This window comes from Trichophyton rubrum (assembly GCF_000151425.1).
Source record: "Trichophyton rubrum CBS 118892 genomic scaffold supercont2.1, whole genome shotgun sequence".
Lineage (NCBI taxonomy): Eukaryota > Fungi > Ascomycota > Eurotiomycetes > Onygenales > Arthrodermataceae > Trichophyton > Trichophyton rubrum.
In genome coordinates, this window is record NW_003456428.1 from 3,888,835 (window position 1) to 3,901,639 (window position 12,805).

Genomic DNA, 12,805 nt, shown 5'->3' on the forward strand with positions numbered 1-12,805 from the left:
TGGAGAGTGGTTGAAGAATAAGATATCGACCACTAGTTAGGAAACAGACGGTGTTGCTTTTTCAATAGGTATTGAGCATGCAGCTACATAGTAGTTATAGTGTCCATGGGTGTACGAAGTAGATAGATCTCAAACGTAACCGATTCACATGCATCTGGTCGTGATACGAACTTGGCGGCCAACTTTGCATCCCGTGTCCAAGTCTTCTTCTTATACAACTATACATGTCATTCCAGAATATAAGTCTGGCTGGGAGGTTGCAGGGACTTTTTCATTACTAGCTTCTCTATATACATGTTGACCAAGTCCAACTTCTACCGCTCTAGATATCGAATTTTCTCTACTCAACCTTCCTCCAAATGAACAAAACATGAACTCCGGGAAACCAACAGCGAAGACTATGAAAGACACTGAGAGAAGAGAAACCCTATAGATGAGCCCTGGGAGCCTGGTCTGGCGCGGTTGGCCGGTCGCTCTTCTTGGGCGCAGAGATGTATCCGCCGCGGACGTTGTCGGTGTTGATAACCTCGCCCTGCGCATTCCGCTTGATGCCCAGCTCCATCAGCTTGTGGAAGGCCTTGGAGAAATGGTCGAAGAAGAGCTCCTTGTCCTCAGCGTACTTGTCCACCCACATCGCGAACTCGGGGTCCGAGAGCAGGGCCATGTCCGTCGGCAGCATCATGAGCGGCTCCTCGCGCTCCTCCTCAGGCACGTCCTCGTCCACGTAATTGAACTGCTTCGTCCCGTTCGAGAGCGTGCGAGGCTTCCACTCGAGCTTCTTGAGCAGCCGGAAATACTGGTTTGAGAATCGGGTTGGGTTGTTGACCCAAGGCCCTTCGAAGCCGCTGCGGTCCATGTGTGTGCGGCCCAGGTTATGGGCGCCGGAGAGGGCCACGATCTCCTGGTCATTGAAGCCCATGCGGTAGAAGATGTGTCGGATGTGGTCGCTGCCCTTGGTGGCATCGGGAAGACGGCCGCGAGGAGGCACCTTGGAGTCGTCCACGAAGTCTGTCCGGCCGGGCAGCCAGCTTATCTCGGGGCCACCCATCTCCTTGATGGCGACGACGCCTGCGAGCGTCCAGAGGTCGGAGTATGTGATCCAGGGGTGTTTGGCCTTGATGGGCTCGAGGAATGCGCGGCCATGCTGCAGTCCGGCGTTGGCTGGGTCTCCTCCCTCTGCTTCATAGCGCATGCCAGCGCCGTTCGAGCCTCCCGTATCGCTCTCAATGTCATATGTACCTGCAGAATGCCTGGGAAGATGTCAGTCGATGGTCGAATCAGGGTTGGAGCAAGCCGAAAAAAAGGAGATACACGGACTTACCATGCGAGCCGGACGAAGACAGGGCCTGCGCTTCCGTCATCGTACCCAGGCTGCTTCATCTGGGCAGCGATATCACGCCTGACGGCGGCGAAATCTCCCTTACTGCTCATACTATCGGCCGTATGGAATATCAAGGCACAAGAGCGCTGGATGAATGATGAATGCCGGTCCGGGGGAGAGAGATACAGGCACAGCGAAACAGAGGAAAGATATCTGGTTATCAAAGGTGGAAAAAGGCCCTTCCGATTATTATTTATACGCCCAGGACAGACAAGATTCACATGGCATGGACTCTACGGGTAGACTCATGGCTTTTACGGGGTTGATTGGAATAATATTCGACCTGGTTCCACCGTCTCTGCCACTGCCTCCCTCTGATGCGTTTTTCCTTCTGGGGCCACCGGCCGCTCGAGATGCCGAGGTAAAACTCTTCGCCCCGTCCTCGCCGGGCCAACCAGCGTCTTGCAATTCTCAGCTGTCGAACGAAGTTCCTGCGCGCCGCCAGCAGCTTTTCCTTGTCGCCGACGAGTTCTTCCTCTTCCTTCTGCTTCCATCTCTTCTGCTTACTTTCTTCCCTCTGCTTTTCGCGTCGCGGGAGGCAAAAGTTAAGCTGCTTCACGCCCATTCTCGGTGTCATGTGACACGCCAGCCATCTCAGTCGTTGAAGCTCAAACGAAACAGAGCCGTTGACCAGATAACTAGCTGACCAGGTTATGCAGTGCTGTTCTTCTCCAGCTGCGCGATCCTCACCTTCATCTGCGTGATTGTCTCCATTGCGCACTTGGTCAGCTCCTCGATGTCCCTGCTGTGTTGTTTCTCCATCAGCGCGATCCGCGACCCTTGCTTATCCAGCTCCCTCATCAGGCTCTTCGTCTGGCTGCGTTCGAGGCCCAGGATGCTGTCGATGAAGTTGTAGATCGGGATAATCTGGCTGTTGGTTAGGTTGCCGGCTTCGGCTTGTTTCGCGATATATATTATCGACGCTGCCATGTCGTTCGCCACAGCAATGATGCGCGCTGTCTTTTCGGCCGCGGACATGCTCTCCAGCCCAGTCAGGCTCAGGGCACCGCCGCTGCTGCCGTAGGTGCGAGGAGGCTGGTATTTCTCAAACATCACGGCTAATGTCAGATAAAAACGGTAAGTCGGCTACTTGATAACTCCCGTAGACAGACACGCGGTATGGCATGGGAGATGGATTATGCCTGTGATCTAGGAGAAGCCATGGGCTGTTTATATCTTGCGCAGCAAGCCATCAACCCTTTGTCCAGCTTCGCTTGCAACGAGCCAGCATCCATCTCCCAGCCTGGCAACCCCCTTGTTCTCCAAATAGACAATCCCTTCTTTATGTCTTTTTTCTTCCTTTCCACATCGCTTTCTCTCCATCTTCAACAAACAACATGATTACATAATATAAAGTGCCTATTATGTAATGGATTTAAACTTCCATCGTATCAGATCTAATGATGACGTAATCAATCTGATAAGAAGTGTTTGTCTTGTTTGCTTTTGCGGCTCAAAGAAAAAAAGGCAGGAAAAGCAAGAAAAAAAAAAAAAGGCGACAGTAAAACTCATCGCATCATCAAAGATTTCCACTTCAACATAGCAGTCGTTTGATAAGGAGCGGCTGTCGAGGGAGGTATAACAAAGAGCTATATAGGGCAGACAAGAAGACAAACAACGATGGGCCGCATAGAGGAGCTTCCAGACGATTTTGATGAGTCCCTAGATCTCAACAAGGCGCCTGTCTTCACCCCGTTGCCCGCCGCGAAAGAGCCATCCTTCCTCCCATCAGGCGAAACTCCCTTTGGAATAAAGAAAGATGCCTTGCCCAAGGGGAGCGAGGCTCTTCCGGCCATGCCACCGGCGATGGAGTCTGTCAAGTCGCACACTGCAGATGAGATAATAGAACTTATGAACCAGACCCCGCTGTTCATGACAGACGTTGACAAGGCACTACAGGCTGGTCGGTACCTTATCAAAAGCAGGAACTCATGAGGAGTAAAGCAGTATTTAAGGTACTGACTGACCGGGTTGATTAACAGAAGGCGAAAATCCACAGCTAGATGCCATCCGAGCACTTCAGAACGAAGGCACACGAGCAGATAACGCGCAACGATTCCGCGAAAATGGAAATGACTTTGCGAAAGTAAAGCGGTGGAAGGATGCAAAGGAGTGCTATACCAAGGGAATATCAATCTTGACCATGAAAGACGATAGTTGGGAGGCGCCTGAGGACCCCAAAGAAGAAGCACGAAGACTGCGAGAAATCGAAGAGGCTTGCTTCATCAATAGAGCATTATGCAACTTGGAGCTAAGTACGATTCCACGAGCCGATTCCCGATAATAACGAGATGATCGCGACTGACGATAAGAAACAGAAAACTATAGATCAACCACGTTAGACTGTGCGTCTACGTTGAAGCTCAACCCGAAGAATATCAAGGCATTCTACCGTTCCGCTACTGCCCTCCTTGCCCTTAACAAGGTTTTGGAAGCGGAAGATGCGTGTGGAAGAGGCCTCCACCATGATAAGACGAACCAGCCCCTCCAAGATCTTTCGAAAAAGATAGCAGCGAGAAAGGCGGAATTAGATAAGATCGCAGCGCGGAAGAGGGAGGAACAACGGCGAGCAGAGAAGATCCAATTCACGCTCCGCACGGCACTGGCAGCACGCGAGATTTCCGTCCGAGAAACCGCCCAGCCGCCAGACATGGAAGACGCAGTCATGAAACTCTCCCCTGACCCCTTATCCCCAGAGAGCACTCTTGTTTTCCCCTGCGTCTTACTCTACCCCATGCATGCACAGTCGGATTTTATCAAGGAATTTGCCGAGACAGACACTATCGCACAGCACCTCGAGTACATCTTCCCACTACCCTGGGACAAAAACGGTGAATATACTATCGGCTCTGTGGACTGTTACATGGAGACTGCCGCCGGCGGAATGATCAAACCCGGAAAGAAAGTTTCGCTGCTAGCGATCTTAGGCGGCGGAAAGGTAGAGGTCGTTGATGGTCTAGTGCGGATCAATGTTGTACCTACCAAAATGGCAGGGAAATGGATCGCGGAAATGAAGGTGCGGAAGAATGCCTCAAAGTAGACCGGCGGATATTTAGCGGAAAAAAGATCCCTGTTACCTCCCTGGATATTCCGCACTTGCTACACCTCCCATCCGATGTCATATAAAGCATGGAATTCGGAATGGGGCTAGGTCAAGATTATGCTTAACAAGCATATACATAACCTGGACGAAAGAAGCGATATTACAACAGAATTGACTTTAAGCATGATTTCCTCCAAGGCAGAAGATTGGATTTCGGGAGATATATCAAATATCTCATCTCACATCTCTACCGTGCCGGGTCCATAAATGAATGCAAACAGGGAAAAAAAGGAAGAGAGAAAGCAGCCAAAGCCTGGCTTCTAGGCGATGGTCTTCATAACTGCTTGAAGGGCCTGTCCAACTCACACAGGCCAGTTCCATAAGGAAAACCCATCCAACCACTTTATATGTATTTTTATACAAAAAGAAACAATCAACCAAAGAAATAAAGGCAGTGTGACACCAAATATATATATAACCATGTTCCAAAAATGTATGGAATGGAAGAAGACAAAATATGCACACTCAAGCGCCTCCCGTGATCCTAGTCCTGGATACAAATGAAGGGGGAATATCGAGATATATAAGGGTATAGTAAAGCGAACTGACAGCCAGATGAAGAATAAAAAATACACACCAAATTCTCAGGTTTGGTATGGTAAATCTGTAAGTAAGAAGTCCCAAGGTCCATCAAAGCTCATGTTGAGAGGGATTGGGTTGCTATAGAAGCAATTAAGTAGTTCCAGATCTCCGTTAGGGTTGATACTGGTGGTCGGTAGAGTTTGGCTAATATCAGGGTTCGCGAGAGTCTGCGCAGTGTGGGTGCTTGCCAGGCTTGAATTGGTTGTCGTAGGATGTGGAATATAAGCTTTTGGTTGGACCCGGGATGGATCAAAGTCGGAGAATGATGGGTTGGGAGCTGCATATTGAGGTGCTTGAGGCACATCATTTAATTCTACTGTTGGTTGGTTGCCTTGGTTTGTTTGATTGAAGGTGTAGGATGTAGGAGTGTTGGTGCCGTACGTGTTTGCGCTGGGGGTGGTTACACTGGCCCTAGGATTAGCTGAGCTAGGGGTAGCGTGTCCATCTTCATTGAGAACGTAGCCGATTTCGCAACGTTTCAGGTATTTCCGCGTGGTTTGCTCGCCGCCAAAGACAACCGATATTTCTGGTACCAGAGACTCTGGTTCAACAGGTTCCCTCTGCTGGCGACGATCATACATATCCAACATTTTGATCAGGGTATTTCTGCCGTTTACAGCAATCGTAGCGTCGGCTGTGCATAGTTCCAAATCCGATATCACCATTTCAATGAGAGGACGGATGTTATCTGCCGGAAAAGAACGTTCAACAAGCAAAAAGCCTGCCAGTGCCACAGCAGCGGAGAATATTTGGTATGACTGCACGAATAGCTTATGTGACTTGCGAAACTCCTCCACATCCGGGTTACGCATGCTTTGGTACACGGCAAGAACTTCATTAGCAGCTTTGGCACAGACGGCCCACGAGTCACCTATGCGCGTGTGGATGAAGGGACGGTTCATGCGTATGCGCTGCATGCAAATGCAACTATGGAGCAAGTGAAATTGCCACAATATGTAGTCTTGGTGCTCAGGGAGGTTTGCACATTCTCCATTCTCGTCTAGCTGAAAGTACCACGGAAAGTTGCGGGTGAGATTCGCTAGTTCCATATCCACTGATCGCACATACTCGTAGGAAGAAAGGTATTCAAAACCACTGTCGAAGAGCTTGCGCATGATCAGAAATACTTCCGCTCGGAGAATGCTAGCGCTAGTTTCTGTTGGCTCGTCAATTGGTCGGCCCTCGGTAAAGGAGTCGGTGATGTCTTCATCATTGCAGTTTGCGGGTAACGGGATTTTCGGGGCGGGACAATGAATCAGCGGTGTTCGACTCATGCATATTGATTGGAAACTGTTGCTGTTAGTTCTCATTCAAAGCATCAGATAATATGTAGGAATTCACATACGTATCGCAGCAAAACAGCTCCCACCAGATACGCCGTCGCTTTTCTGTTTCGAGAGGGCTAAACCCTGAAACATCCCTATCCAAGTTCAACGCTTGTCCGTTCCGGACTGCCTGGCCGAGTGCTCTATAGTAGTAATACGGTATTAGTGAATGGAACATGGATCAGCGATGTTGTTAACAACGTACGAATTCATAACCTCGATATTCTTGGTAGAAAGCCAGTATAATTGTGTCACGAGGAATGTTTCTAGTTGTGTTAAACAAGGCCGCGATTCATAGTGGCCGGCACTTAGTGCCTGTCTAGAGGCCCAATGCCACAGATGAGCCTTTTTGCGTATGGTATCGGGGTCCAGCCCGACAGCTTTTACATCAGGGAACGGAATGAACACCGCACTGGCGGAAAGGATAGCATATAGGAAAGATAGCCAGATTATATCGATGTCTTTGACTTCCTTATTCCAAAATGCAGCGTAGTCTTCCCGAAATGATGGGGCGTGTACAGAGTGATATACATAGTTTAGCTCGTGGATATAGTAATTGACCATCAGGTCGCATTGGTGCCGCAACGGAAGCATAGAGACCAGCTGTGCGCGCCAAAAGTTGGTGACTTCATTTTCATCCACAGGCCGCTGAGATTGTTCGGCCAGCAGGAGTGGTATAAACGGAGGGAGCGTTGAAACTCCAAATATATTTTGCGGCAAGCTGGCTAAGCTTTGAGCCAGCGGAGTCTCCAATAAAACATTCCGGGCGCTTCTCGATAAGATGGTTTCTGTGCGATCTGTTTCGCGGGAGTTAAGCACGTATGGTGGTTGTGGTTTGCTTTGCAAGGGTGCAGCGGCTGTTACTTGGGGAGGGAGCGGTTGGAAAGGGAGCGATGCAGGTACGGGCGCATGCGCGGTTACGGATGTATGGTCTGGCGGAATATGGCTTTGTGAATGTAGAGGGACACCGCCTCTCATGACAGAGGACGGCGGCGGATTGAGACGACATTGCTCTTCTCTCCGGTAGCGGATACACGAGTGGCAGGGGACATGGCGGTTGCACTTCAGTTTGTGCCTACGACACGGCAGGCAGCTGAGCGCTCGACGCTTTGCCGGCGTCTTCTTCAGCTTCTTAACACCACCAGCATTAACAGCGTCGAGAGCGTCGTCCGAAGGCTCAGCGTCGGTTGCAGGAAATGCTGGAAGCAAGCTGCATTGCATATCACTCGATGTGTCAGTTTGATAAAAAAAAGAAGAGAGGTGCAGTGAAACGGGCAAGGCAAGGCTTCGTTCACGGGCGGACTCACTGCTGCGATGGCTTCCCCATCATCTATGGCGTTGTTCCATGCGCGAAATCGTATGATCAGTGCTTTCCATGACCAACAAACAGCTTCGAGTTGACTTTGCGCCTCCTCTTTGAAGGCAAGAGACCGACGGGACGCTGAAAGGGTTGGACTGGCCCTGCTGACTGAGAGAGACCGAGAGAGATGGACCCTAGGCCGTCTCGTATTCGTCTCTGTTTGGGGATGCACCACCAAAGGTCATGGCCGCTAGTGTCGTTATCTTCCGTCGTCCCCTTTTATGCTTTTCCTTCTTTTTTTGACCTCGAACTCCCAAGGCTTCTCCCTCGATCGGCTCGGGACGATTATTTGCTTCTGCGCTTCTGGTCTCGCCACCAGCCTCGCTGGCGAACTGGCGATGGGACCTAAATGTATGTCACGTGGGATGTACCTGTGGCTTGCCAGCCAGCCTTGCGCGAGGGCGTCGGTATGCCCGCCGTTGCCAGCCTACTTACTTCACTTGTGCGCTCTCGGGGGGCCTCGTCTGCGCTGCCTCTCGCGTGCTGCGCTGCAGATGAAGTCGTTGTTGTTGTTGTTGTTGTTGTTGTTGTCGTCGTCGTCGTCGTTTGTTCGACGCGCGAAGTTGAAGTAAAGAACTTCCTCTTTGGGATGCTTAGTCATGATGCTTAGTCATGTTTCGTATTCGGTCGCGGGGATAGCCAGGCGAGTTTGGCGAGTTTGATATTCATTGAATGTTGGTCACGGCTTGACTCTTCGAACGAGGCAGGCTCCATCATGGAGGCTGCGTCTGCGTCGTGGTCGTCGCCGCTGTCGCTGTTGCCGGTGTCGGTGCTGCTGCGGTGGGGGGGCGTGAGGGCGAGGGCGGCAGCAGGGCTACAGACCCTGCTCGACTCCTGTTACAGCCCCTGTCCAGGGATGCAATGTAAACGGTGCGTATCCGCTGGCGTGCGTATCGAACAGCCTTTATTTTAGCCCTTGCTTGCCAGCTGAAATCTTCCAGGCACAGCTGGCGACAAACGCCATTGGTATGATAGGCAGGAAAACGACGATTAATGATCTCGATATGCATGTACCCGTTTTCGCCACTGTTCGCCAGCCTTTTCCTCCTTCAAATTTCCTTGCAGACCACAAGAGTCTCAAGCGCGGACGGCCCAAATACCGCTCTTTCGATCGCGAATTTTACTCGTCTCGGTTTCTGTGAATCGTCTCCCTGGTGGTGTAATATCCTCAACTTGGTCTTCGACCTAGCTACCCCGCGATAGCGTCATTCAAAGACGATAGAAGCTCATGTTGGCCGATCAGATAAGATGGATGAACGGCGGGGCAAGGATACGGTGAATATCTTTTTTTTCATAGGCCTTCGGGGGTTGGAAAGGAAATCCATGCATCAAGCCAATAGTTAATCAAGATGTTCTGTTTAGCTGTTGGCAACTGGTCTGGCTCATCATCCGTGGCTTTCTTTTTCCTCCTGTTGCTCTCTCATAGGCTAATGAACTAGCAGTTTGCCTGCTCGGAGTGATGGGATCCATGCCCAGATGCGTCCATTTTTCGATGAAGATCAGATAAGATTGCCAAGACCAGATAACTAAGTTAAACGATTTCTTTTTTAAGCTTTAAAAGAAGGCTTTCTCGCCCTTTTAGCGAGGACTTCGGACTCGTCAGATGCAGGCCTATTTTACATAGTCATATATCGTAGGGCCATAATTGGACCCAGGCCAAGATGATTACTCCCCCTGTCCGTGTCGTGGCAGAGATCCGGTGCAGCTAAGTGTATGTTTACGGTCTGTGGCCGCCAAGTTGGGTCACCAACTAATCCGTATCAACTGCTATATTGCATCAAAGATTTAGCAATGATACGGTCAATCGTATTTTACTCCATTTCAGCCTTATCTCTTGCTTCTGATGTTATTCGTAACGAATTTATCTTATATACCAAAGACATGCTTACTAGGAATCTCGCCCGCCTTTGTGCCAAGAATACCTCAATTCCTTCTTAGTTACCCTGCCTGACTAGTTATGATGATTTCGACCGTGATACAAATATAGCTAATATCTGTCTCTAATACGAGATAGCTCACCTTGGCTGGATGGTAAATTTGATAGTAAATTTGAGAATCCTCTTTTACAATGGCACTTAAACATCACGAAAGCTTGAAATGATGGCATACTTTTCATTGCAGTGTTATATTACTAGCTATTCATCACTTTGACACAACTGGTAACTAAAAGCAGCACAGGCAGGTTTATGCCGTTCAAACTGCTAGCCCAACGCCCTTGTGCATTCCGTTATTGCATACTTAAAACACCCCTAGGAACTAGGCTCCTTGCTCGCTCGTCCAAGAGAGAGTTTGAGTACAGACACTCAATGAGATTCAGCATCTATAAAACCAAAACGGATAACATAGCCGTGCCTTGTTTAATGACATAGGCAGCAAAACCTAAAATTCATGAATCGGTGAACTTTATTACCACTGTGGCGCGGTTTTCAACTTTGAAATTGTTTTAATTCCGTGAGCAAGGGAACTAAGTTTTTCCCAGTACAACTTAATCAAACTGCTCATGCTCAAACCAGTCAACCTGCATCAAGCAAACAATTTGGGCCTGCCAGTTGCTTCGAAGGGCGGGGGGTGTAGAGAAATGCAGTCGCTTATGTGTTGAGTTCGAAGCCAACAATATAAGGTTACTTAAATGAAAACAACTCACTTCAACATCTTCCCATCACCAAGGTCATAGAGTGATTTCCTCTTTCCTTCGCCTGATCTCAATCTGTGTGCTGTTTGCCATATAGGCTCCACCGGGCATCATGTAAGGTGTGGTATTACTTTTTTCAGTTAGCCTGAAGTCGTATTTGAGCAGAATGTGGCAGAGAATCTTGATTTCGTCAGCGGCGAAGAATCGGCCGGGGCAAGCATGGACACCATGTCCGAATCCAAGATGCTCAGGGCTGGTGGCAACTAGGTTGGCAATCCGATCTTTCTCGCGGTCTCCTTTCATTTTGAGGAAGCGATATCCATCAAACTTGTTGGGTTCTGGGTACACGGATTCATCCCAATGAACATGGCTGGATACAGATATGCTTGTTCCCTTGGGGACGACTAGGCCATCTGAAAGAGTGATACTTTCCTTTACATATCGCTTCATAGAAACTAACGGAGCTGTGTTAGGGGTATGGGATACGCCAAGGGGAGTAAACAGAGAAAGGATGTTGACCTACGAAGACCGGCGGGCTTGAGTCTTTGACTCTCCTTGATAACACTATCCAAAAGCTTCATCTGATATAGGGCCGTAGTATCCAACTCACGACTTCCGAGGACGCTGATTATCTCTTCTCTGAGAGGCTGAATGAGTTCTGGGTTGGCACAGATGTCGTAGAGGGCTTGAGTGCATAGGTCAGTGGTGGTATGGATCGATACAAAGGACAAGCTGAGCTGTGCGATCGCAGCATCGAATGACCGGCCACCAGATTTCTCATCAAGCCATGCAATGGCATCCTCATGCTGCCTGGGGGGCTTGCCTTGACGTCGAAGCTCGTAGTTCTCCGCATGTCGTGCATCGATAACTGGTTGGATGAGTCGTCGCGCATCTGCAACCTGTTGGCGCAGGCGTTGACATGGCGGGAGGAACCACTGTACGATAGGACGGACGTATGTAGGCCAGGTCATAAGCTCGTTAACGGCAATGAACAAGTTGATCGTATACTCAGCCGTAATCCTCAGCCATTCTTCATTGCGGCAAAGTTCCTCGCCAAGGAAAACCCTGGACGACATACGGGCCACAATCTTCACAATGGTATCTTTGATGGGAATTTCATGCCATTCTGACCAAAACAAGGTTAGCTTTCTGTCAAAGAGCCTGCCAAGAAAAGGGGTAATTCGGTTTTATTCAAGTACCTTCATTGTCCGTAAACTTATCACGAATAGTTTCTGTTGCCTCTCTGGACACAGCTTGCTTAAGATGTACTGTATTACCCATAGTCAGTAAAGGACAAAACATGATTCATCTATAGGGTGAGTATCTTATATCCTTACCAGGCAGCCGTGAAAGTTTGCTTCGAATGGTCTCTGTCAAAACCTGGTTCTTACCAGCCTCTTCAATGTGGTGGAATGTTGAGAGATGGGTAAGGAGAGTCTATACAATGAGTTAGCGCTAACCAATAAGAGACAACCAAGGGGTTCAGGGGAATAGGAGAGTGGCTAGTTACCGGAAGAATAGCTTTGGCAAAATCGAGATGAGGGTCACTCTTTAGTTCGTTGGCGTAGTCTGCTGAAAGAATGATATCCTTGCCAATGGCAGTGTTGATGTGGAATGCGTTTTTATACTTGGAGGTACATCAGCCGTCAGCTCTAGTTAAAGCTAGCTAGCTAGCCACCCAAGGCACAATGAAGAAAACAACGAAAGCATCGAACAATATTAAGGAGAAAGTATAATTCTTGCCGCAACGCACCTTGGCAAAGCCAGACAATAACATCTGTTTCGGGTTGGACTTGTCAATGTGCAGGGGGAACTTCGAATATCTCTGGCGATGGCTGACGAGTCGAGCAACATACGAAACGACGAGCAGGACGACGAAGGAGAGAGCCAGGTCGACCCAGTAGGCACTCCCGGACTGGATAAGTGCTTCCAACATGGTGAACAATCGACTCGCTAGCCAGTTGGCTGGTTAACCGACGATTCTGTTGCGATAAGAAAAGGGAAGGGTTGCGTAACTAGTCGTAGTGATGCAGACTGCAGTTTGATGAAAGTGGCCAGCCTTGGGGGAGAGGAGACTTGCTTTTATATAATAACATAATATATAGATAGACGGCTCTCCGGATAGCTACATCGTATAGCTAAACGGAGATGTGCCACTTGGACAAGTTGGGTTAACGCTGAGCATGCATATAGGTAAATAATACACCCATAGTCCGAATTTAAAAGGGGATCGGATGGCGCATCCCCCGCGCTCATGTCAGTGAAACAACCTAAATCAAACCGAACCCGCAAAAAATCTGTGCCGTGCTTGCCCCTGAGTCGTTGTAAGCACGATCAATCTATTTGCTTTTCTCTTCGGTTTTCATTATTATTATTAGCTCTGGGCCTCCGGTTTCCCTCTTGGAAGGTTGATGGGGTCATC

The 12,805-nt window shown here is 49.2% G+C and overlaps 5 protein-coding genes across 7 annotated transcripts; 1 reads left to right on the plus strand and 4 right to left on the minus strand.

The window, feature by feature from the left end:
- Positions 1–427: 427 nt before the first annotated feature.
- TERG_01463 (uncharacterized protein) lies at positions 428–1,431 on the minus strand (the record flags this gene model as incomplete). The annotated part of the gene is made up of 2 exons (XM_003239429.1): positions 428–1,250; positions 1,322–1,431. The coding sequence occupies 2 exons, from the start codon at positions 1,429–1,431 to the stop codon at positions 428–430; spliced, it is 933 nt and encodes a 310-aa protein (XP_003239477.1).
- Positions 1,432–1,764: 333 nt separating this feature from the next.
- On the minus strand, positions 1,765–2,835 carry TERG_01464 (uncharacterized protein). The gene has a single exon (XM_003239430.2). It carries the CDS (start codon positions 2,432–2,434, stop codon positions 2,033–2,035), a length of 402 nt encoding a protein of 133 aa, XP_003239478.1. The 5' UTR covers positions 2,435–2,835; the 3' UTR covers positions 1,765–2,032.
- Positions 2,836–2,917: 82 nt separating this feature from the next.
- TERG_01465 (uncharacterized protein) lies at positions 2,918–4,798 on the plus strand. Its single transcript, XM_003239431.2, has 3 exons — positions 2,918–3,284; positions 3,364–3,636; positions 3,700–4,798. Exons 1-3 carry the CDS (start codon positions 3,002–3,004, stop codon positions 4,419–4,421), a joined length of 1,278 nt encoding a protein of 425 aa, XP_003239479.1. The 5' UTR covers positions 2,918–3,001; the 3' UTR covers positions 4,422–4,798.
- Positions 4,799–4,821: 23 nt separating this feature from the next.
- TERG_01466 (uncharacterized protein) lies at positions 4,822–8,017 on the minus strand. Of its 2 annotated transcripts, XM_047749300.1 has the most exons (2): positions 7,699–8,017; positions 4,822–7,601 (listed from the first exon to the last, which is right to left on the minus strand). In XM_047749300.1, exon 2 carries the CDS (start codon positions 6,374–6,376, stop codon positions 5,069–5,071), a length of 1,308 nt encoding a protein of 435 aa, XP_047605432.1. In that variant the 5' UTR covers positions 6,377–7,601; positions 7,699–8,017; the 3' UTR covers positions 4,822–5,068. The 2 variants fall into 2 exon arrangements, with proteins under 2 accessions (XP_047605432.1, XP_047603730.1); XM_047747765.1 differs by having other exon boundaries at positions 4,822–8,017.
- Positions 8,018–8,856: 839 nt separating this feature from the next.
- TERG_01467 (uncharacterized protein) lies at positions 8,857–12,496 on the minus strand (the record flags this gene model as incomplete). Of its 2 annotated transcripts, XM_003239433.2 has the most annotated exons (6): positions 12,137–12,496; positions 11,894–12,010; positions 11,721–11,820; positions 11,583–11,651; positions 10,907–11,509; positions 10,420–10,838 (listed from the first exon to the last, which is right to left on the minus strand). In XM_003239433.2, the coding sequence occupies exons 1-6, from the start codon at positions 12,317–12,319 to the stop codon at positions 10,420–10,422; spliced, it is 1,491 nt and encodes a 496-aa protein (XP_003239481.1). In that variant the 5' UTR covers positions 12,320–12,496. The 2 variants fall into 2 exon arrangements, with proteins under 2 accessions (XP_047605433.1, XP_003239481.1); XM_047749301.1 differs by having other exon boundaries at positions 8,857–10,838; positions 11,583–12,010.
- Between the last annotated feature and the right edge of the window lie 309 nt (positions 12,497–12,805).